Source organism: Oncorhynchus clarkii, chromosome 2 (assembly GCF_045791955.1).
Source record: "Oncorhynchus clarkii lewisi isolate Uvic-CL-2024 chromosome 2, UVic_Ocla_1.0, whole genome shotgun sequence".
Classification (NCBI taxonomy): Eukaryota; Metazoa; Chordata; class Actinopteri; order Salmoniformes; family Salmonidae; genus Oncorhynchus; species Oncorhynchus clarkii.
In genome coordinates this window covers 48118414-48144650 of record NC_092148.1, presented here as the reverse complement: position 1 = coordinate 48144650, position 26237 = coordinate 48118414, and the positions used below count along the sequence as shown (strand labels likewise).

The window sequence follows — 26237 nt, the reverse complement described above, 5'->3', positions numbered from 1 at the left end:
ACAGAGCCAAAGTGGAGTCGCAATTGAACGGCTCCGACATGAGGCGTATGTGTGGCAGGGTCTACAGACAATCACGGACTACAAAGGGAAAACCAGCCACGTCGCAGACACCGACGTTTTGCTCCCGGACAAGCTAAACACCTTCTTCGCCCGCTTTGAGGATAACACAGTGCCACTGACGCGGCCCGCTCCCAAGGACTGTGGGCTCTCCTCCTCTGTGGCCGAAGTGAGTAAGACATTTAAGCGTGTTAACCCTCGCAAGGCTGCCGGCCCAGAGAGCATCCCTAGCCACATCCTCAGAGCATGCGCAAACCAGCTGGCTGGAGTGTTAACGGATTTATTCAATCTCTCCCTATCCCAGTCTGCTGTCCCCACTTGCTTCAAGATGTCCACCATTGTTCCTGTACCCAATAAAGCAAAGGTAACTGAACTAAATTACTATCGCTCCATAGCACTCACTTCTGTCATCATGAAGTGCTTTGAGAGGCGAGATAAGGATCATATCACCTGTACCTCACCTGAAACCCTAGATGCAATTCAATTTGCTTACCGCCCCAATAGATTCACAGACGATGCAATCGCCATCGCACTGTACACTACCCTATCCCATCTGGACAAGAGGAATACCTATGTAAGAATACTGTTCATTGACTATAGCTCAGCATTTAACACCATAGTACCCTCCAAGCTCATCATTAAGCTCGGAGCCCTGGGTCTGAACTCAGCCCTGTGCAACTGGGTCCTGGAATTCCTGACGGGCTGCCCCTGGGTGGTGAAGGTGGGGCCGAGAGACTGAAAAACAGCTTCTATCTCAAGGCCATCAGACTGTTAAATAGCCATCATTTGCCAGCTTCCACCCGGTTTAGCAACCCTGCACCTTAGAGGCTGCTGCCCTACATACATAGACTTGGAATCACTGGCCACTTTAGTAATGGAACACTAGTCACTTCAATAATGTTTAAATAATGTCTACATACTGCTTCACTCATCTCATATGCATATGCTGTATTCTATTCTAAAGTATTTTAGTCTATGCCACTCCGACATTGCTCAATCTAATATTTATATATTTCTTAATTCCATTCTTTTACTTTTAGATTGGTGTGCATTGTTGTGAATTGTTAGATACTACTGCACTGATGGGGATAGGAACACAAGAATTAAGCTACACCCACAATAACATCTGCTAAATATGTGTAGGTGACCGATTTGATTTGATTTTGAACAAGTCTGACATGCGCCAAACAGTAGTTTATTGTTGTATCTAGTAGGTTAACTGAGGGTCGTGTGGAGCTTACAGCTGGGTATGCTCTTCTTGGGCAGGCCCTCGAAGGTGAGCATGTCCTGCAGGCCAGCCTGGAGCTCGCCTGAGGCCAGGCCTCGGCAGTGCAGCACTACCCACATGTCCCGGGAGCAGAAGGAGAAGTAGCGGCACACACGGCTCGCTTCGTGGATACACCCTTCGTCCAACAGCTGCCCCACCAGGATAGCCAGAGCACCCTGCTCCTCCGACCCAGTCTTCTCCCCACCCTCTTCCTTAGGGGAGAAGCTGGACAGGCCGTCCAAGCTTAGGTACCTGGGCTCGTTGAGCACTGCCATCTTGGAGAAGGAGAACTCCCTGATCAGGGCCTCGTAGGAGTTTTCCTCGGGGGCTATGGTGGGCGCCGGGAGGGCGAACATGCTCTCCTTCTCCATGGCGGTGAGCAGGACTTGCTGGCGCACTCGGCTTGTCCACAGCTGCTTTTCCAGGTCCTCGAGACGTGCCAGGGGAGCTTGGGCGAGCCAGGACAGCCAGTGGCCGGCCAGGCTGAGGAGAAGGCACCTCTCCTGGACACACAGCAGCTCTGTCCCGGCCACGGAGCCCCGGGGAGGCTCAGAGGCACCTGCCTGGGCCAGGAAGAACTCTGAGGCGGCCCCAGGACCAGTGCCGTTAGTCCTGAACTGCTCGTGGCATTTTCTCCAGAAGGACACCCGGGTCTCCCTCCTCTCCCAGTGCCGCTTGGCCTTCAGGGCACCGAGGTCTTGGAGTAACTTTACCAGAAGAGGGATATCAGAAGGAGCGTCAAGCCACAATGCTCCCCGTCTCAAAACATGAATCATGCACTGTGCCTTCAGAAAGTATTCATACCCCTTGACTTATACCCCATTTTGATGTGTAACAGCCTGAATTCAAAAATGATTACATATATGTTTTATCTCACCCATCTACACACAATACCCCACATTGATAGTGTTTTTAGAAATAATGAAAATAATGAAATACAGAAATATCTCATTTACAGAGCCTTTGGAAAGTATTCAGACCCCTTGACTTTTTCCACATTTTGTTACGTTACAGCCTTATTCTACAATGGATTAAATTCATTTGTTTCCTCATCAAATCTACACACAATATCCCATCATGACATAGCGAAAACAGGTTTTTCAAAATTATATTAATAATAAAAAACTGGAATAAGTATTCAGACACTTTGCTATGAGACTCGAAATTGAGATCAGGTGCATCCTGTTTCCATTGATCGTCCTTGTGATGTTTCTACAACTTGATTGGAGTCCACCTATGGTAAATTCAATTGATTGGACATGATTGGGATAAGCACTCACTTGTCTATATAAGATCCCAAAGTTGACAGTGCATGTCAGAGCAAAAAGCAAGCCATGTGGTCGAAGGAATTGTCTGTAGAGATCCGACACAGGATTGTGTCGAGGCACAGATCTGGGTGAGGGTACTAACATATTTCTGCAGCATTGAAGGTCGCCAAGAACACAGTGGCCTCCATCATTCTTAAATGGAAGAAGTTAGGAACAACCAAGATTCTTCCTAGAGCTGGCCTCCCGGCTAAACTGAGCAATTCGGGGAGAAGGGCCTGGGTCAGGGAGGTGACCAAGAACCTGATGGTCACTCTGATAGAGCTTCAGAGTTCCTAAGTGTGGGGATGGGAGAACCTTCCAGAAGGACAACCATCTCTTCAGCACTCCACCAATCAGGCCTTTATGGTAGAGTGGCCAGACGGAAGCTACTCCTCAGTAAAAGACACATGACAGCCCGCTGGGAGTTTGCCAAAAGGCACCTAAAGACACTCAGACCATGAGAAACAAGATTCTCTGGTCTGATGAAACTAAGATTGAACTCTTTGGCCTGAATGCCAAGCGTCACGCCTGGAGGAAACCTGGCACCATTCCTACTGTGAAGAATGGTGATGGCAGCATCATGCTGTGGGGTCGTTTTTCAGTGGCAAGGCCTGGGAGACTAGTCAGGATCGAGGGAAAGATGAACGGAGCAAAGTACAGAGAGATCCTTGATGAAAACCTGCTCCAGAGCACTCAGAACCTCAGACTGGGGCAAAGGTTCACCTTCCAAACAGACAATTACCCTAAGCATACAGCCAAGACAAGGCAGGAGTGTCTTCAGGACAAGTCTCTGAATGTCCTTGAGTGGCCCAGCCAGAGCCCGGACATGAACCCGATTGAACATCTCTGAAGAGACCTGAATATAACTATGCAGGGACACTCCCTATCCAACCTGACAGAGCTTGAGAGGATCTGCAGAGAAGAATGGGAGAAACTCCCCAAATTCAGGTGTGCCAAACTTGTTGGATCATACCCAAAAAGACTCAAGGTTGTAATCGCTGCCAAACGTGCTTCAACAAAGTACTGAGTAAAGGGCCTGGATACTTATGTAAATGTGATATTTTCGTTTTGATTTTTAATACATTTTCAACAAAACAAAAAAAAATCACAAAAATTATGTCTAGATTGATGATGGAAAAAACTATTTAATCAATTTTAGAATAAGGCTTTAACATAACAAAATGTGGAAAAGGTCAAGGGGTCTGAATAATTTCTGAATGCACCGTACATAAGTACTCACACCCCTGAGTCAACACTTTGCTGAAGCACCTATAGCAGTGATTACAGCTGTGAGTCTTTCTGGGTAAATCTCTAAGAGCTTTCCACACCTGGATTATGCAACATTTTCCAACTATTATTTTCAAAATTCTTCAAGCTCCGTCAAATTGGCCACTCAGGAACATTCACTGTCTTCTTGGTAAGCAACTCTAGTGTAGATTTTGCCTTGTGTTTTAGGTTATTGTCCTGCTGAAAAGTAAATTAATCTCCCAGTGTCTGGTGGAAAGCAGACTGAACTAGGTTTTCCTCTAGGATTTTGCCTGTGCTTAGCTCCATTCCACTTCTTTTTTATCCTGAAAAACTCACCAGTCCTTAATGATTACAAGCATATCCATACCATGATGCAGCCACCATATATATTTATTTAATATGGAGAGTGGTACTCTGTAATGTGTTGTACTTGCCTCAAACATAACACTCTGTATTCATTAAAAAAAGTACATTTATTTGCCACATTCTTAGCAGTAGCACTTTAGTGCCTTGTTGCAAACATGATGCATGTTTTGGAATATTTTTATTCTGTACTGGCTTTCTTCTTTTCATTCTGTCAATTAGGTTAGCACTGTGGAGAAACTATAATGTTGTTGATCCTATCACAGCCATTAATCTCTGTAACTCTTTTCAAGTCACCATTGGCCTCATGGTAAAATCCCTGAGTGATTTCCTTCCTACCCGGCAACTGAGTTAGGAAGGACACCTGTATCTTTGTAGTGACTGGGTGTATTGATACACCATGCAACGTGTAATTAATAACTTCACCATGCTCAAAGGGATATTCACAATTTTTTTTACCCATCTACCAGTAAGTGTCCTTCATTGCGAGGAATTGGAAAACATCCCTGGTCTTTGTGGTTGAATCTGTGGTTGAAATTCACTGCTTGACTGACCTTACAAATAATTGTATGTGTGGGGTACAGAGATGAGGTAGCCATTAAAAAAAAATGTTAAACACTTATTTCACACAGAGTGCAACTTATCTGAATTGTTAAGTCAATTTTTACTCTTGAACTTATTAAGACTTGCCATAACAAACAGTTTGAATACTTATTGACTCAAGACATTTCAGCTTTTCATTTTTAATTAACTTAAAACACAATTCCCCTTAGACATTATGGGGTATTGTGTGTAGGTCAGTGACAAAAACATCTAAATTTAATCCATTTTAAATGCAGGCTGTAAAACAACAAAATGTGGAACAAGTCAAGGGATGTGAATACTTTCTGAAGGCAGTTTAGAGTCTAGACCAAATCAACTTACATTGAATATTCCAAAGGTATAGGGCAGTGAGAGTTGAGTTTACACTGAACAGGCTGCACATCATGATCTAGTTGATGAGCATTGAGGACCCACGAGCTTACCTCGTTGATGACCAGGCTGTCAATGGGCAGCCCTGCCAGCTCGGCCACCTGGCGGGCCTTGTGGAACAGCCCGCTGTCTTGCAGCTTCTCCAACATGTTCTGGCACTCTCCCTGCAGGATGTCAGGGGAATAGCTCTCAAGCAGCCTGGGAGAGAGAGACACCGAGGTGTCCTGGAGAACCTGGCTGAGGAAGCTGAGCTTCTTGAAGTCCGGGCCTGCTCACAGAGAAAGAGACCGATGCATACATAGTAGCAAAGACTGGTAAGTCCATGAGTCAACCAGAACATCCTGTTTACAGCATTGCATTCTCAATACCTCACGCAAGCAGAAGACAGTGATTAACAAGCACAGATACAGACTCAAACATGAAGTGCCTGAGTCAGACAATAAGCTACAAAAAAATAATACAGTTTTCTCAACACCTCACACAAGTGGAAGACAGTGATTTAAATCCATGATGAAAAGGTGTTCTGCCTGCTCTCGTCAACCATACCTGGAGGGTTCCGTGGTAATCATGCGGGAAAAATGTCTGTCTTCACAGTTTTAGTCATGTTAAGCGACACTTTGTTTGCACAGTGTTATGAAGAGAAGTCAGCCTTAACAATAAACACAGAGATCGTTGCTCTGGATATAATGCAACACTATTGACCAAACTCTTATGGACATCATTTAGGTTTTAAGTCTCACTTAATTGACAGCTAACTAGCTAAATATGATGATCCAACACAACAGCTGAAGACTCGGTGTTACTACAGTGTTAATACTGGGGTCTCACCGTTAGACTTGAGCAGGCGCTCCATGTCTGCGAGCAGCTGCAGTAGTCTGCGCAGCTCGTATTGTGTGGAGCACTGTTGCATCATGGTCAACAGGAGGACTGAGGCCTGGCACTCCACCCACTGGAGAGGGATGCCCGCTGGCGCATGAGCACCACTGCTCCTCAGCTGTCAGAGAGAAAGAGCGAGAGGATAAGGGAAAGATGAAAGAATAAAGAGAATTGAGATTGGACTACATGCAACACACGCATACCTCATAGGAAGTATGGCTGTATAACCTCTCGCGTACAGAGAACACATCAAACACTCATGCTAGAAAGTCTTCCTCTCCTCATTTCTTCCATTAACTACAATAGAGGATAATGAAAAGTAACAGAGGGCATGTTCCTTTCACAAGGACAGGAGATCACAGTGAATACAGGAATTAAATAAATAAGTAACATCAAAGTTAACTATGGTCATCGAGAGGGAGGACTTGGTTGAGACTACGACCGCAAAAATTTGTGCGCAACAATGTGAATTGGGATGGTGACCATCTCAAAACACGCAGCAAAAGACGGCAAGAGGCCAGGCCCCGAACACAAGATTACAGCCAAGGTCACCGCTTTGAGGTATGAGTGCTGTTGTGCTTGACACACTCGATAAATTGGCCCTGGCCTTGTGGCTTGGCTGGCATGTGTGGCACCAAATTCAACCCTCTAATGACATCTCCAAACAGTACCGGCAAGGTCAGACACAGGCACCCCTTTAACTCCCCCTGACAATGGAGGGCATCAATTTCCCTCACAACCAACCTGTCAGACTTAAAGGGACATGACACGGACACGCTCTGCTTTTCTAATGGAACGTCATCCGCGCGGACATAGATAATAAAAACATAACCTTCCGCCCCGGCACGACGCGTTACAGTACATGTACACAGTCCATTTCCTTTTCCATTAAAAAAACTGAATTGGTTTGCAGTCAAATACACTACCATTCAAAAGTTTGGGGTCACTTAGAAATGCCCTTGTTATTGAAAGAAAAGCTAATTAGGCTATATAATTTTGGCAATTTAATTCAATATACTTTAGGGAAAGCTTCCCCTAGCCTTATGGACCTACCGCCTATGCCTTTTAATGTGGCATAAACACAACCAGTCATCTAGGCAGAGTTCCTCTGTCCAGTGTCTGTGTTCTTTTGCCCATCTTAATCTTTTCTTTTTATTGGCCAGTCTGAGATATGGCTTTTTCTTTGCAACTCTGCCTAGAAGGCCAGCGTCCCGGAGTCGCCTTTACTTTAAGACAATGTTTAATTAATTAAAGCGTTCTTGTTTATTAGTGTGCTTGTGGTGCTTCAGCACAAACACTTATGCATTCTTATTCACAGTCATAGATGGTACAACTTAAAGATTTGTCTAAGATAAACTGAACAATTTACTTTTCGTATTTATAGAGGATATCGTTGTTGTTGGTGGTTATCATGTAAACCACAAATAAAATGTTCTTAAATAATGTTAATGTTCATATTTAGTTGAGTTTTTCATTCCGCCCCTTATAAAACCATATATCGGCATATTTTGTCTCCCTACAATCGCTATCGGAACCGAAAAACCCATTTCGGTCGGGCTCTACTTCAGAGTCAGTCGGTGTCCTTTTCGGGAGAGTTAGACAGTGAGTGTGGGAAATGGGAGTGGAGAGAAGAGGCAGAGGGGTGAAGGAGCTTACCGTGATCAGGCATTTCTGGAACTCAATGAGTTTCTTCTTGGCTTCAGGGTAGTTTTTGTAGTCGTAGCACAGCTCGTACATGAGCAGCACATGGATCAGGGGAGAGTCCTGTCACACACACATAGAGAGCGAAATGTGATAAAAGACCATCCAAACTCATGCAGAACCAGACATGACAGCCATAATACATGAGGCAGACCTCCCATGATGTCTGCTGGGTTAATGAGAGGAGCTGGTCTAAGCCTCAAAGCTGTTTGAAGATTATGCATACAGCGTAAAATTGCCGACGAGGACATATCATTCGGGTCACTTCTGAGGAGGGAAGCTGCCGTGCAGGTAGATTAGTATTCTAAATGAACGCAACACTAATGACTAGGCCTGAAGGAAACCGATAAATGAAATGCAAATAACAACGAGGGATTGGATAGGCAAGCAACCATCTATGTGCTTTCAATTGCTTGAATGAAATTAAAGTTTAAAGCCATTTCTATTGGTTTCATCGGTTAGTGATTGACAGGAAATAGTGGAAAGTACCGCCCATCTTAAGCCTGCTGCAACCTCATTTGCATGTAGTCTATTCAATATGCACTAAGAACATACATTAAGAACACCTGCACTTTCCATGACATAGACTGACTAGGTGAATCCAGATGAAAGCTATGACACCTTAATGGTGTCACTCGTTAAATCCACTTAAATCATTGTGGATGAAGGGGATTTGTAATCCTTGAGACAATTGAGACATGGATTGTGTACGTGTGCCATTCAGAGGGTGAATGGGCAAGACAAAACACTTAAGTGACTTTGAACGTGGTATGGTAGTAGGTGCCAGGCGTACCGGTTTGTGTCAAGAACTGCAACGCTGCAGGGTTTTCACACTCAACACTTTCCCATGTGTATGAAAAACGGTCCACTACCCAAAATACACCCAGCCAACTTGACACAACTGTAGGAAGAATTAGAGTCAACATGGGCCAGCATCCCTGTGGAACGCTTTCGACACCTTGTAGAGTCCATGCCCTGACGAATTGAGCCTGTTTTGGGGGCAAAGGGGAGGGACGGTGCTTAAGGAAGTTGTTCTTAATGTTTTGTATAATAGAACAGTTTTTAAAATGTTCACCCGACTGATATTTTTGTTCTTCCTTTAGATTCAACACATTTGTGATGTAGTGCCTCGTTTCATTCTCTAGTCTCAGATACACGTCACTCTCAAATGTGCTCGAAACTAATTATAATTGTTTTGGTGACTACAGCGCCAATGATAAAACGCAATAATAAAGACGTGTTCTAATTGAGCGGAGCGTCAAAGGGGACAGAGTATTCACTGCATTACAATGCATTCTAAAATCACTTGTTGAGTTTAGGCCTATAGCATGGTAGTGCTCAGACCGCAAAATGGAATAAGGCCTGTCAGTTAAATTGCTGCAAATGAACTGCCCTTGGGGTGAAAACATTTAGATTTGGGGCAGAATCCTAACTATATTTGTGTGCATAGTTGTGTCTAAATCATGCATGTGTGACAATGGGAGATTTGAGATTTGTATTTTTTTCCCCAAAAGGGCAGTTCATTTGCAAGACCTACAATGATATGTATCACACATGTTCTATTGAATTACCCTCTGGAAGAGCTGGAAGCCTCGTATGAGAGGCCTGATCCTGCATTTCCTCAGCAGTGTCTTCCAGATGATTGACAGGTCGTGGAGGTTCCACTCATGACGTTGCGGCCTCTCTTCCAGGTGAGCGGTAGCCTCTGTGGCAATGACCTCATCCACAGAGGTCAGGACCCAGACGCAGAGGCACTGGAGCAGGTCGGCTTCCTGTCAATCAAATCCATGGCACACACACCGTACAGAGAAAGACGCATGCAATCAAACACACACACAGTCAGTTAAATAAAGTCCAGATACAAAGTAGATCATGTAAAGTGCAACTTTTATACACCCTCTTACAAAGTTCATGGATGACACAAAATGTCAATGCAATGAGAAAGTCAATACACTTCAGATTTTTATACCAAGCCTTATAATACAAATTCTCATAGACAGAGAATCCTTACAGACAGAGCCCCACCTGATGACAGGCAGCTAGTATGGTGAGCGTGGGGCAGTGCTGTGCCAGGGCCTCCCCCAGGAGGTGTCTCCAGGGACTGGCCTGCTCCTGGCTCTGCAGCAGCACCTGGAACAGCTCCTTGGGGGGATCGGAAGCTTCCTCGCTGGGCAGGGTGACTTGACCCTGGGCCTCCCTGTCTTCCACCTCCCCCACCCTCCACTGAGAGCTGAGCTGCAGGTTCTGGAAGGCCAAGGTCAGGTGGGCCTGCAGGGCTGGGCTGAACTGGGTCGCCAGGGACCTCACCTGTCAATCACAAGTAGGGAACAAGGGAAGAACTGAAAACATACAATCGCTACAGTACCACAGACAAGGGGGCGATTGGAAACCACCAGTCTTTATTTTCCATCTAGAGAACAATCCTTACAGTGTAAACGATACAATTTAATTCAAATAACATATTTCCCTGATAGGGATCTTCAGAGGGAGAGAACCTGAGGGCAGTTTTCATCCCATTTTAGAGTGAACAGAGAAAGTAGGTGTGGTAGAATCCTTCAGCTGTATGGGTTATTAAAGGCCCAATGCAGTCAAAAATTATTTTCCCTTGGTTTATATATACATTTCCACTCAACGAGGTTGGAATAATACTGTGAAATTGTGAAAATTATGATAATTGCCTTTTAGTGTAAGAGCTGTTTGAAAAGAGCGCCTGCATTTTTGGCCACCAGACAGTGCAAGTTAATAGACCAATAACATAGACTTTCATACCGCTCTGCCAATAACAGTTTTCAGGTTGCATATCCCTCCCATTAGGCTTGTCCAATTAGGACCCTCACCATTCTAAGAAAGTCCTAGTCAAAATTCTTGCTTGAGAAAGTGCTCTTGCTAAGGAGTTATTTTTGTTTTTTCTTTCTTTGTTTTCGATTAAATTTGTCAAAACCACACTAAGGTACTTCATTGTCACCCAGAAATGATTTGAAATTTAGTTAAAAGCGTCTGCATTGGATCTTTAAAGGGTTTTCTAGTGGGGTGTTAATGATAGTTAAAGGGCAAGTCCACCAATTTTCAAACTTCATATTCATTATCTCCAGCGCCATACCAGTGTTTACATATGTGAAAGCGTTTCTGCATCGCTATTGTAGGCTACTACCACTTTTAGTCTTAGCCTTTACCACACTACTCAATGTTTAGCACATGACCTCACGTGTGAATCCTTAAAGAGATGGGTGGGGCTGGCTTAAGAGGGTGTCAACAATGCTGAATGGGTGTACAAAGGAGAGCTCTCCAGTAGGTACCAAAACATTCAAAAGCCCTTTTCTCAAAAGTGAGTTTACAAGTTTATCAACATTCAAAGCAGAAATGTGCTGTTTTCACACACTGATTGGTGTGGTGCTGGAGATAATGAATAGGAGTTGCAAAAGTGTTCGAATGGGCCTTTAAAGATTTAGCATGTGTGTGTTTGGCAGTGGTGGAGATGTACCTGCTGAGGGGGGTAGGTGTGCAGCTGGACAAAGAGCAGGAAGTGTAGCCACTGGCTGTCGGCTGCACAGTCCTGCGGGTACACACTGCTCAGGGGCAGGGCATGTAGCTGGCAAAACTGTATGGGCAGAGCCCACTCCTGACCTGCCTCATAGGATGACCTGGAGAGGGCATTTGGAGTTGAACAGACTCACACAACAAATTGTGCATAAAACTATGGGATAAATGTCCTTGTACCAAACTGTGTATAAGACTGTTTCTTCTCGCCCCTAGACCATATGCAATTGCTGAGATCCGACAGTATTTGACAGGGGTAAGCAATATGGTAACATCTCCGCCTTGCCCTGTGACGTGCGAGATGTATGTTTCACCATATTGCTTTTACCCATCAAATCTTCACAATGCATAGGTCGATTTGGGATTGGGCCTGTGCCTAACCTGCTGGTGCCCTTCCTCTCCAAACTGTCCTTCACAGCTTCCTCCAAGTCAAAGAGCAGCTCTTCCGCTGTCTCCCTCTCCACCTCCACCAGCTTACTGCCTTTAGCAGCTGAAACACAGAAAAGGTCAAACAAACGTCACAGTGTGATGTGTGTGTCTTTGCAAATAAAATACAATCGTATTTGTCACATACAGTGCCTTGCGAAAGTATTCGGCCCCCTTGAACTTTGCGACCTTTTGCCACATTTCAGGCTTCAAACATAAAGATATAAAACTGTATTTTTTTTGTGAAGAATCAACAACAAGTGGGACACAATCATGAAGTGGAACGACATTTATTGGATATTTCAAACTTTTTTAACAAATCAAAAACTGAAAAATTGGGCGTGCAAAATTATTCAGCCCCTTTACTTTCAGTGCAGCAAACTCTCTCCAGAAGTTCAGTGAGGATCTCTGAATGATCCAATGTTGACCTAAATGACTAATGATGATAAATACAATCCACCTGTGTGTAATCAAGTCTCCGTATAAATGCACCTGCACTGTGATAGTCTCAGAGGTCCATTAAAAGCGCAGAGAGCATCATGAAGAACAAGGAACACACCAGGCAGGTCCGAGATACTGTTGTGAAGAAGTTTAAAGCCGGATTTGAATACAAAAAAATTTCCCAAGCTTTAAACATCCCAAGGAGCACTGTGCAAGCGATAATATTGAAATGGAAGGAGTATCAGACCACTGCAAATCTACCAAGACCTGGCCGTCCCTCTAAACTTTCAGCTCAAACAAGGAGAAGACTGATCAGAGATGCAGCCAAGAGGCCCATGATCACTCTGGATGAACTGCAGAGATCTACAGCTGAGGTGGGAGACTCTGTCCATAGGACAACAATCAGTCGTATATTGCACAAATCTGGCCTTTATGGAAGAGTGGCAAGAAGAAAGCCATTTCTTAAAGATATCCATAAAAAGTGTTGTTTAAAGTTTGCCACAAGCCACCTGGGAGACACACCAAACATGTGGAAGAAGGTGCTCTGGTCAGATGAAACCAAAATTGAACTTTTTGGCAACAATGCAAAACGTTATGTTTGGCGTAAAAGCAACACAGCTGAACACACCATCCCCACTGTCAAACATGGTGGTGGCAGCATCATGGTTTGGGCCTGCTTTTCTTCAGCAGGGACAGGGAAGATGGTTAAAATTGATGGGAAGATGGATGGAGCCAAATACAGGAGCATTCTGGAAGAAAACCTGATGGAGTCTGCAAAAGACCTGAGACTGGGACGGAGATTTGTCTTCCAACAAGACAATGATCCAAAACATAAAGCAAAATCTACAATGGAATGGTTCAAAAATAAACATATCCAGGTGTTAGAATGGCCAAGTCAAAGTCCAGACCTGAATCCAATCGAGAATCTGTGGAAAGAACTGAAAACTGCTGTTCACAAATGCTCTCCATCCAACCTCACTGAGCTCGAGCTGTTTTGCAAGGAGGAATGGGAAAAAATGTCAGTCTCTCGATGTGCAAAACTGATAGAGACATACCCCAAGCGACTTACAGCTGTAATCGCAGCAAAAGGTGGCGCTACAAAGTATTAACTTAAGGGGGCTGAATAATTTTGCACGCCCAATTTATCAGTTTTTGATTTGTTAAAAAAGTTTGAAATATCCAATAAATGTCGTTCCACTTCATGATTGTGTCCCACTTGTTGTTGATTCTTCACAAAAAAATACAGTTTTATATCTTTATGTTTGAAGCCTGAAATGTGGCAAAAGGTCGCAAAGTTCAAGGGGGCCGAATACTTTCGCAAGGCACTGTACATACAGTTGAAGTCGGAAGTTTACATACACTTCGGTTGGAGTCATTAAAACTTGTTTTTCAACCACTCAACAAATGTATTGTTAATAAACTATAGTTTTGGCAAGTCGGTTAGGACATCTACTTTGTGCATGACAAGACATTTTTACAGCAATTGTTTACAGACAGATTATTTCACTGTATCACAATTCCAGTGGGTCAGAAGTTTACATACACTAAGTTGACTGTGCCTTTAAACAGCTTAGAAAATTCCAGAAAATTATGTCATGGCTTTAGAAGCTTCTGATAGGCTAACTGACAACATTTGAGTCAATTGGATGTGTACCTGTGGATGTATTTCAAGGCCTACCTTTGCTTGACATCACGGGAAAATCAAAAGAAATCAGCCAAGACCTCAGAAAAGAATTATAGACCTCCTCAAGTCTGGTTCATCCTTGCGAGCAATTTCCAAATGCCTGAAGGTACCACCTTCATCTGTACAAATAATAGTACGCAAGAATAAACACCATGGGACCAGGAAGCAGTCATACCGCTCAGAATGGAGACGTGATCTGAACGTACCGCTCAGCAAGGAAGAAGCCACTGCTCCAAAACCGCCTTAAAAAAGGCAGACAACAGTTTGCAACTGCATATGGGGACAAAGATTGTACTTTTTGGAGAGATGTCCTCTGGTCTGATGACACAAAAATGGAACTGTTTGGCCATAATGACCATCGTTATGGGGGTGTTAGTATCATATTGTGGGGGAGCTTTTCTGCAGGAGGGACCGGTGCACTTTACAAAAAAGATTGATTCATCATGAGGATGGAAAAAAACATCAGTCAGGATGCTAAAGCTTGGTCACAAATGGGTCTTCCAAATGGACAATGACCCCAAGCATACTTCCAAAGATATGAAAAAATGGCTTAAGGACAACAAAGTCAAGGTATTGGAGTGGCCATCACAAAGCCCTGACCTCAAACCTTTTTCCCCTCAAAATTCAAGACGGCAGCGCAGTAGGACATGTATATCTGTCTCTGTCTTATCCCGTGTCTTATCCCTTGTAAATAGCCGTTTATCGTATATATCTTAATCTCACTTTCTATCAATGAATTAAAAATACTTTCCTGCAACCCGCCTTACCCAATGTGATACGGATCTGCTATTTTTCTTCCTTATAACTCAAACTTCCATTAGGAGCTAGCCAGCTAACTAGCTACTACTCTTTGTTAGCCACGGCTAGCGGTCCTCACCTTTTTTTCCCCCACAAAATCAGCTAGCCGTAGCTTGGACAATCACCTGCTAGTCTGCACAGCGTGATATCAACCCAGAGCATATCAGACTGCTTCTCTCTACCATATCACCGGTTTTCTGCCGCTCTGGATCCTTACACCGGATCATTACGCCGGATCATCGCAGCCAACTAGCTGCAAACAGTGGCTACTGTTAGCTAACGCCTCTGCCCCGAAGCTAGCACCAGCTAGTCTTGAGCTAGCCTCGAGCTAGGTCCATAATATTTCTAGGGCTACAAAACCTCCTTTGCCAATTGTCCTGGACCCTTTATTGTCAACACGGAGCCCCGCCGATCCATCACGACTGGACTGCCGACGTGATCGCCTGATGTGGTCTCAACAGGCTATTCTGTTAAGATATCGCCGCAGAGCCATCTACTTGCCCCGGCCCTCTAGCTTTTCTGAACGCTGTGTCCCCTGCTTGTTCAGCGTAGTTTTGACTACCGAATAGCATCCTGACTCACCTATTGCTGCTCTTTTGACCATATGATCACTCGACTACACAGCTGATGCCCCCTGGACTGTCTCTTTTTACCCCCTTTTCTCCCCAATTTCATGGTATCCAATTGTTAGTAGTTACTATCTTGTCTCATCGCTACAACTCCCGTACGGGCTCGGGAGAGACGAAGGTCAAAAGCCATGCGTCCTCCGAAACACAATCCAACCAAGCCACACTGCTTCTTAACACAGCGCGCATCCAACCCGGAAGCCAGCCCCCCCATAGACTGTTTCAATAACACGGTACCTCATTTTGTTTACCTGTCGGCCCCAGCTTCGAACTCAGGTCCTGTATGTACATAACTGACTCGCTCTGCCCATTCATCGCCATTTACCCGTTGTTGTCTTAGCTCCTGTTGCTTTATGCTTCTCTCTAATGCCAATATGCCTTGTTTACTGCTGTCTTGGCTAGTTTTTATTGTTTTATTTCACTGTAGAGCCCTCAGCCCCATTCAAAATGCCTTAGATAGCTCCTTCGTCCCACCACACACACATGCGGAGACCTCACCTTAATTGATGCCTCCAGAGACTGAACCCCTCTCATCGTCACGCAACGCATATGTTTACCTCCACTGTAACTCACATCCTACATTACCCTTGTCTGTACATTATGCCTTGAATCTATTCTACCACACCCATAAATCTGCTCCTTTTATTCTCTGTCCCCAACACATGAGACAACCAGTTCTTATAGTCTTTAGCCATACCCTTATCCTACTCCTCTATTCCTCTGGTGATGTAGAGGTTAACCCAGGCCCTGTAGCCCCCAGTTCCACTCCTATTCCCCAGGCGCTATCATTTGTTGACTTCTGTAACCGTAATAGCCTTAGTTTCATGCATGTTAACATCAGAAGCCTCCTCCCTAAGTTTGTTTTATTCACTGCTTTAGCACACTCCGCCAAACCTGATGTCCTAGCCGTGTCTGAATCCTGGCTTAGGAAGGCCACCAAAAATTCTTACATTTCCATCCAACTACAACATTTTCCGCCAAGATAGAACTGCCAAAGGGGTTGGAGTTGCAATCTACTGCAGAAACAGCCTGCAGAGTTCTGTCATGCTATCCAGGTCTGTCTCCAAACAGTTCGAGCTTCTACTTTTAAAAATACACCTTCCCATAAATAAGTCTCTCACTGTTGCCACATGTTACAGACCCCCCTCAGCCCCCAGCTGTGCCCTGGACACCATATGTGAATTGATTGCCCCCCATCTATCTCCAGAGTTAGTACTGTTAGGTGACCTAAACTGGGATATGCTTAACACCCCGGCCGCCCTACAATCTAAGCTAGATGCCCTCAATCTCACCAAAATGATCATGGAACCTACCAAGTACAACCCCAAATCCATAAACACGGGCACCCTCATAGATATCATCCTGACCAACCTGCCCTCTAAATACACCTCTCCTGTCTTCAACCAGGATCTCAGCGATCACTGCCTCATTGCCTGCGTCCGTAATGGGTCCGTGGTCAAATGACCACCCCTCATCACTGTCAAACGCTCCCCAAAACACTTCAGCGAGCAGGCCTTTCTAATCGTCCTGGCCCGGGTATACTGGAAGGATATTGACCTCATTCTGTCAGTAGAGGAAGCCTGTTAATTTGTTAAAAGTGGTTTCCTCATCATCTTAAATAAGCATGCTCCATTCAAAAAATGTAGAGCCAAGAACAGATATAGCCCTTGGTTCACTCCAGACCTGACTGCCCTTGACCAGCACAAAAACATCCTGTGATGTTCTGAATTAGCATCGAATAGCCCCCGCGATATGCAACTTTTCGGGGATGTTAAGAACCAATTTACACAGGCAGTTTCAAAAAGCTAGCCTTGCTTTCTTAACAGAAATTTGCATCCTGTAAGCGCAAACTCCCATGGAGAATAAGAGCACCTCCTCCCAGCTGCCCACTGCACTGAGGCTAGGAAAGACTGTCACCACCAATAAATCCACGATAATTGAGAATTTCAAGAAGCATTTTTCTATGGCTGGCCATGTTTTCCACCAGGCTACCCCTACCCCGGTCATAGCAGCACCAACCCATAGCACACGCTCCAGCAGGTATATTTCACTGGTCACCGGCAAAGCCAATTCCTCCTTTGGCCGCCTTTCCTTCCAGTTCTCTGCTGCCAATGACTGGAACAAACTGCAAAAGTCACTGAAGCTGGAGACTTATATCTCCCTCACTAACTTTAAGCATCAGCTGTCAGCGCAGATTATAGATCATTGCATCTGTAAATAGCCCACCCAACTACCTCTCCCCATACTGTTATTATACTTTTTTGCTACTTTGAACCCCAGTATCTCTATTTGCAAATTCATCTTCTGCACATCTATCACTCCAGTGTTTTATTGCTAAATTGTAAATATTTCACCATTATGGCCTATTTATTGCCTTACCTCCCTAATCTTAGTTTAAATGTATTTGGCTAAGGTGTATGTAAACTTCTGACTTTAACTGTAAATGTATTTAGCAGATGTTATTGCGGGTGTAGCGGAAAAAAAACTACACACGTGTGTATGTGTAGGTTTACCCAGTAAGTCTTTAAGGGAGAATGTGCTGGTCCCTCCAGGCCTCTGGGTCTGGAGTCGGAGGATCAGACTGAGGGCTTTGAGGTCCACACGCAGCTTTAGGCTACACACACCCAGGAGCTCGCAGAAACACACACATGCAGCTGCCACAGAGGGAACGCTGAAATGCAGCATGGCCAGGCTGTAGGCCTGCTGCGCCGCATGACTGAGCCTGACACAGGGAAAAGACATACAACATATTACAACACAATGTGCACTGAGTGCACAAAACATTAGGAACACCTTTCCATGACATCGACTGACCAGGTGAATGCCATGATCCCTTATTGATGTCACCTGCTAAATCCACTTCAATCAGTGTAGATAAAAAGGAGAAAGGTTAAAGAAAGATTTTTAAGCCTTGAAACAATTGAGATATGGATTGTGTGGGTGCCATTCAGAGGGTGAATGGGCAAGACAAAATATTTAATTGCTTTTGAACTGGGTATGGTAGTAGGTGCCAGGCGCACCGGTTTGTGTCGAACTGCAATGCTGCTGGGTTTTTCACACTCAACAGTTTCCCGTGAGTATCAAGAATGGTCCACCACCCAAAGGACATCCAACCAACTTGACACAACTATGAGAAGCATTGGAGTCAACATGGGCCAGCATCCCGGTGGAACGCTTCCGACACATTGTAGAGTCCATGCTACGACAAATTTAGGCAGTTCTGAGGGGAAAAGTGGGTGCTCAATATTAGGAAGGTATTCCAAATGTTTTTTTACACTCAGTGTACATGACTTGTATACCGGGTCGTCCTATATGAACTCAATCGCTTTTCGAACGAAGTCTTCTATACATGTTTGCCCATGGTAGAATAATTCAAGAGAATACTTTCTTAACCGACGACAGGCGGTTAAGAAAGTCTGAGCTACAACATATGCGAAAATGAATATAAAATGACGTGTGCCACCGAAGAGTAACAACGACAACAGAGGGAAAAATAAAACAAGGATAAGTGCTTGCCCAAGCCTCTTGTTTTTATGTTAAACAAGTTTCAAATAGTTTGGTTAGTGACGTTAAAGGCACTGAGGAGGAAATGTAGTCCGGCCTGCTTGTCCCTGATAAACCTCAAAGATCATTGTAGACATCAGAGTGCTTCGTTTTTTGTTTCCAGGCATAGTCATCATGTCCTCAGGTAAGATGTTTTTGGGGATGTACTCCGCTTACTGCAAAACATATCGTCTTTGTAGTGTGCCGTCTATGTTACTCTGGTGTCAGTTGAAATTTCCTAACAGAGTCCGATATACTCACTGTGACTTCACTTCGTTGGAGTTGGCTAGCTGTTGGACGAGAAACGTTCCGTAGGCGAACGATGGTCGTCCGTGACGCAGATAGTAGAGGAAGTCGAGGTTCTCAATTAGGGCGTATTTACTGACGAGGTGAGGACTAGAGAAATGGGGCAGCTCCACTGAGGTCTCTATTGGGGGAATTCAACATGACATATCACACAATGTTTTGAAGACACAAATTATTACCAAACAATCTACAGCCTTAGTTAAACCCTAGGGTACGTCATCCTAAGTTACAAGAGCATAAATTGATATTCAGAAGTGAGCTTAAAAAAAGAATATGTTCTTTCCGTGAAATACCTACCGGTGGAGCCTAGTGTATTGGCAGACTGCCACCCGAACAGTCGAGATGGATCCAATGGATGTAAAGACTAAAAGGAAAGACAAGTAAAATATATTGTCAGCAAAAATACTTCTGCTGCATACAAAGTCTTTATTTTACATTGCACTTAACACCACCATGTACACAGTCCATAACAAGTGCCCGTACAAACATTCCGTTTCGGACAAACAACATTTCCTTTAAAAGCACATTGCTCAGCCTACTCCACAGGTTTCTCCATTTGAATTATGCCCTATTGAAACTGTGGGAGGATGGGCTGACATATCTCAGTGTATTTTCCAGCAACATATTTGTGCACTGGTTTCATACCTCATCAGGAGCCATGCATATCCACCACTCATTAAAGTGATTGCTCCCTGCTGTCTGTAGCCTGAGGGGAAGCTAGCTGTCCGAGCGCTGGCTGTTTAGCCTTTAAGCGGTGAAAAGGCAATTACCGTACCACAGCAAAAAAAAAGTGCAGGCCAGACCAGACATAAGCTATCTGATGCAGACACATTGATGAGTTTCAAGGATGACGAGTTGCTAATACACACTCAAAGTCAAAGTTTAGCTTCGAAGCTGAGATAGTGTGTTGTGCACCGTGCTGTGAATGCAGAGTGTGTGTGTAATGTGCTGTGAAGATGCTGTGTGGTTCTCTATAATGCTATGATTAGAGCCTAGGGCCTTTGTTTGCTCCGTGATGAGCTGAATGCTAATGGTGTACTCAGGACCAAACCCTATTATTCAGTTCCTTTATGCATGTGGTAAGTTACTGTATGATTTGTAACACAGCAAACACACACAAGACATTTAGCAAACAGATGATCTGGACGGTATGGATGTACCTGCATGAGGTGGTAGACGGAGATATCGGATGTGGTGGCGGTGGTCCCTCGTGGTCCGCTCACAGGGAAGAGCGCTGCCTTGAGCTTGGGGTAGGGGCTCAGGGCCATCTTCAGTAGCTGGGGGTCCACCCTAGACACAGAGCTCCCAGCCCTCTCCCCCTGACTCACCACCTAAACAACACACAGACAGGAAAACTCTAATTCATTATTACCAATCCTGGTGTTTGTGAGTGTGCTCGTTTCGCCCTTGGAAAATCCCTTTGGGCTGGGGTCGGGAGCTGAATTTGTATTTATTAAGGATCCCCATTACTCTTCCTGGGGTACAGATACATTAAGGCAGTTATAAACAGTCGTGGCCAAAAGTTTTGAGAATGACACAAATATTAATTTTCACAAAGTCTGCTGCCTCAGGTTGTATGATGGCAATTTGATAATACTCCAGACCGTTATAAAGAGTGATCAGATGAATTGCAATTAATTGCAAAGTCCCTCTTCGCCATGCAAATGAACTGAATCCCCAAAAACATGTCCACTGTATTTCAGCCCTGCCACAAAAGGACCAGCTGACATCATGTCAGTGATTCTCTCGTTAACACAGGTGTGAGTGTTGACGAGGACAAGGCTGGAGATCACTCTGTCATGCTGATTGAGTTTGAATAACTGACTGGAAGCTTCAAAAGGAGGGTGGTGCTTGGAATCATTGTTCTTCCTCTGTCAACCATGGTTACCTGCAAGGAAACATGTGCCGTCATCATTGCTTTGCACAAAAAGGGCTTCACAGGCAAGGATATTGCTGCCAGTAAGATTGCACCTAAATCAACCATCGGATCATCAAGAACTTCAAGGAGAGCGGTTCAATTGTTGTGAATAAGGCTTCAGGGCACACAAGTCCAGCAAGCGCCAGAACCGTCTCCCAAAGTTGACTCAGCTGCGGGATCGGGGCACCACCAGTACAGTGAGGCGAAGACTTTTGGAGGATGGCCTGATGTCAAGAAGGGCAGCAAAGAAGCCACTTCTCTCCAGGAAAAACATTAGGGACAGACTGATATTCTGCAAAAGGTACAGGGATTGGACTGCTGAGGACTGGGGTAAAGTCATTTTCTCTGATGAATCCCGTTTCCAATTGTTTGGGGCATTCGGAAAAAAGCTTGTCCGGAGAAGACAAGGTGAGCGCTACCATCAGTCCTGTGTCATGCCAACAGTAAAGCATCCTGAGACCATTCATGTGTGGGGTTGCTTCTTAGCCAAGGGATTGGGCTCACTCACAATTTTGCCTAAGAACACAGCCATGAATAAAGAATGGTACCAACACATCCTCTGAGAGCAACTCCTCCCAACCATCACAGAACAGTTTGGTGACGAACAATGCCTTTTCCAGCATGATGGAGCACCTTGTCATAAGGCAAAAGTGATAACTAAGTGGCTCGGGGAACAAAATATCGATATTTTGGGTCCATGGCCAGGAAACTCCCCAGACATTAATCCCATTGAGAACTTGTGGTCAATCCTCAAGAGGCGGGTGACAGAATGCCAGGGCGGATTGCAGAGGTCTTGAAAAAGAAGGGTCAACACTGCAAATATTGACTCTTTGCAACAACTTCAGGTAATTGTCAATAAAAGCCTTTGACACTTATGAAATGCTTGTAATTATACTTCAGTATTCCACAGTAACATCTGACAAAAAATATCTGAAGACTCCGAAGCAGCAAACTTTGTGAAAATTAATAGTTGTGTCATTCTCAAAAAACTTTTGGCCACGACTGTACACACACAAAAAAAATGACATTACATTCGATAACACTTTTCTCAACACATTAAGTGTACTCTACTACCGCATACAGGTATCTACAATACAAAATCAATGTGTATTTGATGCGTGTGTCTCGGGGTGGGTGGGTGGGGTCAAGGAACCTACGGACAACAGTAGGCGAATGATACACTGTTTTGTTTGCACATGAATGTGCCTGTCCGTTCTCAAGACAAAAAAACACCATGAGGTTTACTTCCGTGTCGGTTTATCTTCCTCACAACACTGGATGTTTGTTTTGTTGTTTTATAAAGGAAGAGATAAATATCAGTAAAGTGGCCAACACATAAATAGGCATTACTCTCTCCCTTTTTCCACACAGTTTTTGCTTCTTTAATTGTTTTTATTATTAAATTAATTTAGTATACATTTTCTTTGTAAATTGAACCCATTTTGATTTTCTTTAGGAGGGGAGCGGGAACCAGGCAAACCCCAGCTACAGAGCATATGGGGTGGGAAATGCTGTTTTCATATTGTACATGGGGAGCTGTGGGTCAGGAAGTGCACAGATGGGGCTCTACCTCTGCAGAGCACAAGCCCCTTTGCTTTTCCAGTATCTGAAGTGCCCTTTTGGGTGGTGGCAGTGCTTAATTTGAGCCAGATCCTGTTCGGCACCTCAGTTTTGGATTGTTTTGTTCTGGAATCCATTAGCCAGGATCCGGTACCTCTCGTAACATAAAGCATTATTTTTACTGTTTGCAAAGTAAAAATGATAATAAAAGCAATCAAGAGTCAATTCAAGTTAATCCTGTGTTATTCTCCTGGCTGCCCCCTAAAAAAACAGTGCCTGATATTCTAAGAATTGATCAGTGTTGGCCTGGCCCGGGTTTATGTTTTGCACAACATTGTAGCCTATTTTGACCAACGCATGGCCATTGCTGTGGTGAGAGAGAGAAGTGCGCCTGTATTTCTCACCAAACCAGAATGAGATTCACTTTCTGTGATGTCTCTCCCTGCTCTGATAGAAATGAGCATGTAACTCTCACCTCTCCAGCGTTGCACTTCATCATTTATTTCCTTACAGAATCACAGCCGTGGTGAGGGTGCTGGAGCTATCACAGCACCACTGATAACTTTGGCAAATGTATTTAAATGTATGGAATTACTGCAGTCAACCAATACAGGATCTTTCGCAAGATTTCATATACAACAGCAGGAAAACACAGATCCTGCTGAAAAGAGAAGACTAATCTGTCTGTAGGCTACCAAGTTATCAACTTTCAAATAGACCTATTGTGCCAAACAGCATTGTTTTACAAAGTAAAACAAGAGAGAGATGAGCTTTTGGCATGAGCGCATTGGCCATCGCCGGTGAGTGAGCTGCGCAACATTGGGTGAGTCAGTGAAACTGGATAGCTTTTTTAGGACTATAAAATCCTCCTCATATTGTACAATATGTGTGTCTCCATAGGCTATTGACGGATTTAAGACAAGGTTGTTTTCATTGATCTCAGATTCTCAATTTGTCCGTGTCAAAGTATAACCTGTCATTTTGTTCTAAAGTCTCTAGTCATCTAAAATGATGTAGAATTACGTAGAACCACTAAAAATTTTCCTTTTCCGCAGTCTGAAAACTTGCTCCAGGACCTCAGACTGGGGAGAAGTTTCACCTTCCAACAGGACAACGACCCTAAGCACACAGCCAAAACAGCACAGGAGTGGCTTCGGGACAAGTCTCTGAATGTCATTGAGTGGCCCAGCCAGATCCCGGACCTGAACCGGATCGAACATCTCTGGAAAGATATGAAAATAGCTGTGCAGTGACGCTCCCCATCCAAACTGACAGAGCTTGAGAGGATCTGCAGAGAAGAATGGGAGAAACTCCCCAAATACAGGTCTGCCAAGCTTGAAGCATCATACCCAAGAAGACTCAAGGCTGTAATCACTGCCAAAGGTGCTTCAACAAAGTTCTGAGTACAGGGTCTGAATACTTATGTAAATGTGATATTTCAGTTTTTAATGGCATATTATGGGGTATTGTGTGTAGACTGATGAGGAATGAAAACATTTGAATAAGGCATTTCAAATAAGGCTGAGGAATGAACACATTTGAATAAGACATTTCAAATAAGGCTGTAACATAACAAAATGTGGAAAAAGCGAAGAGGTCTGAATGCTTTCCGAATGCACTGTATATTTAGTTGGCTATTGGCTACTGATGGATTCTGGGTTCTAACTCCTAAACTGGAGATAGGGTTAATTATCAGGTATCTATTGAAATATTGGGTGCTTAGGTTTAGAGGGTCTACACCAGAAGTTAATGGTTATCTGTAGGAGGAAGGTATATAGTGTGTGCAATTAAGCTTGGAATGTACTGAGTGTAGGGAAAGCGATCACATGGCAGGCAATGATAAGGGGAGAGAGTCATGGATTAGTGATGAAGGGGGTTGAGGTCAGGTCAGGTCAGGTCACGTTAAGGGAAAAATAACCGTTTATTTCCCGTATCACTTATTTTCCTGCCTAGCAATGAAGATACAATGTTTAGCGAGGAGGAGACTCCACACAAAGTTGGGTACAAATACCACCACTAATGTAAACATGTTTTTGTCTGTTCAGCTGTTCGATCCTTTGGGAAGAATACACTTTGTTTAAGCTTTCATAGTGCCAGTCTAGTTCTTACTCTGATAATCAGAACCTAACACTACTCAACCTTTAACCAGCCACACAGGTTTAAACTTTATACGGCCTGCATATGGTCTAAATAGACAAAAGCCTGAATTCATGTAATAATTAACTATATTATTGTAAACAAATACCTGCTTGCACTTTTGCAGGCTGTCCAACTACCAGGTTGTTGTCTTCCTTGTCCGCAATGACAACAAAAGGAATGAATGAATCCAATGAATTCTTCCAAATTGGGGATTTCACTTGCGCATTATCTGTTTCCACGATAGTGTAATCACCATCATATAACCTTTCTTTTTTTAACCTTTCTTTTTATTTCTCTTGTTATGTTGGCTACTTTCACATGAGCTAGGTGGCTGGTAGTCTCGGCTATTTCTGCATTATCGCTCACATAATAGAATCCGCAACACTTTTCAACACAACAAGCTCCTGGGTTTGTAAAAAATATATTATTTTAATTTAAAGGGAAATGTCACTTTTTTTCAACTTCATAATCATCATCTCCAGCATCTCCAGTATTTGAACATGGCGCATATTATATATTTTGTAGTAAAAAAGATGTGTTTCCAAAAGATAAGTATTAACCAATTAGTAGACAATTAGTAGGCAATGCCTATTCATAATTGGTTAAAATCACATGATGCACACCAATGACGTCATTCGTCTGCCTCACTTATCACATAATAGAATGCGCAACACTATTCAACCCAACAAGCTCCTGGGTTTGTAAAGAAAAAAAGTATAATATTTAGATTTAAAATGTTTCCAAATGGCAATATAGTTTGTTAGAACTGCAAGCCGACACACTGGTTGAAATTATTTTTTATTCCACCTGCCAGCTGATTTGTTTGCGGGTCAACCTCAAGGAAACGTGAGTATCAGAACCGATGCAAGACTAATGTGTACTGCCTTTTTTCTACTTTGATATATTTTTGCCTTATACCTACGCTGAACCAGCATAGGGCCATGTACCACAAGGCGACCACAAACAGTATTATGGGTAACAAAGAATGAGAAATGACGTGTGTCATGGAATGTGAAGGGAACAGTGAACTTATTGAAGCAAGGTATTAACTCATGGGAATAACTTGAAAGCAAAGATAGCATTCCTTCAAGAGATTCATCTCTGACCATCAGGCTACACCCATTTAAACAGTTCATGGAAAGGGCAGGGTTTCTGCCCAGGTTACCAAAGTAGGTCTCGTGGGACAGCAATTTTGATTAAGAGTAATGTCTCCTCACGTGTTATTTCCGTTACAGATGGCAGGCGTGTTATTGTTACGGGATAACGTAATAATAGGCCTGTAGTGCTGGCGAATGTGTATGCTATGAATAAGGATGACAGCAACTTAATCAAATCATTATTTTCCTTATTACCAGATTTGAACTCCTGTTATGTGATTCTGTGTGGGGACTTTAATTGTTTTTTGAATCTGGTACTCCACCGTTTAACAAATAAGAATATGCCGTTATCCCACAGAGCTCAGGATATT

At 43.7% G+C, this 26237-nt stretch overlaps 1 protein-coding gene across 6 annotated transcripts in view; it reads right to left on the bottom strand.

Annotated features, from left to right (window-relative positions):
• LOC139368689 (SPG11 vesicle trafficking associated, spatacsin) overlaps positions 1-26237 on the bottom strand; it is a 94889-nt gene that overhangs the window by 14128 nt on the left and 54524 nt on the right. For all 6 annotated transcript variants that reach the window (XM_071107944.1, XM_071107911.1, XM_071107922.1 and 3 more), the window contains exons 19-30: positions 20313-20483; positions 19450-19516; positions 19108-19273; positions 17817-18025; positions 11710-11818; positions 11273-11432; positions 9817-10098; positions 9363-9563; positions 7747-7854; positions 6043-6208; positions 5268-5482; positions 1299-2031 (exon numbers count right to left, since the gene is read on the bottom strand). In XM_071107944.1, the coding sequence (XP_070964045.1) occupies positions 1299-2031; positions 5268-5482; positions 6043-6208; positions 7747-7854; positions 9363-9563; positions 9817-10098; positions 11273-11432; positions 11710-11818; positions 17817-18025; positions 19108-19273; positions 19450-19516; positions 20313-20483 (2587 nt within the window). The remainder of the gene's footprint in view (positions 1-1298; positions 2032-5267; positions 5483-6042; positions 6209-7746; positions 7855-9362; positions 9564-9816; positions 10099-11272; positions 11433-11709; positions 11819-17816; positions 18026-19107; positions 19274-19449; positions 19517-20312; positions 20484-26237) is intronic.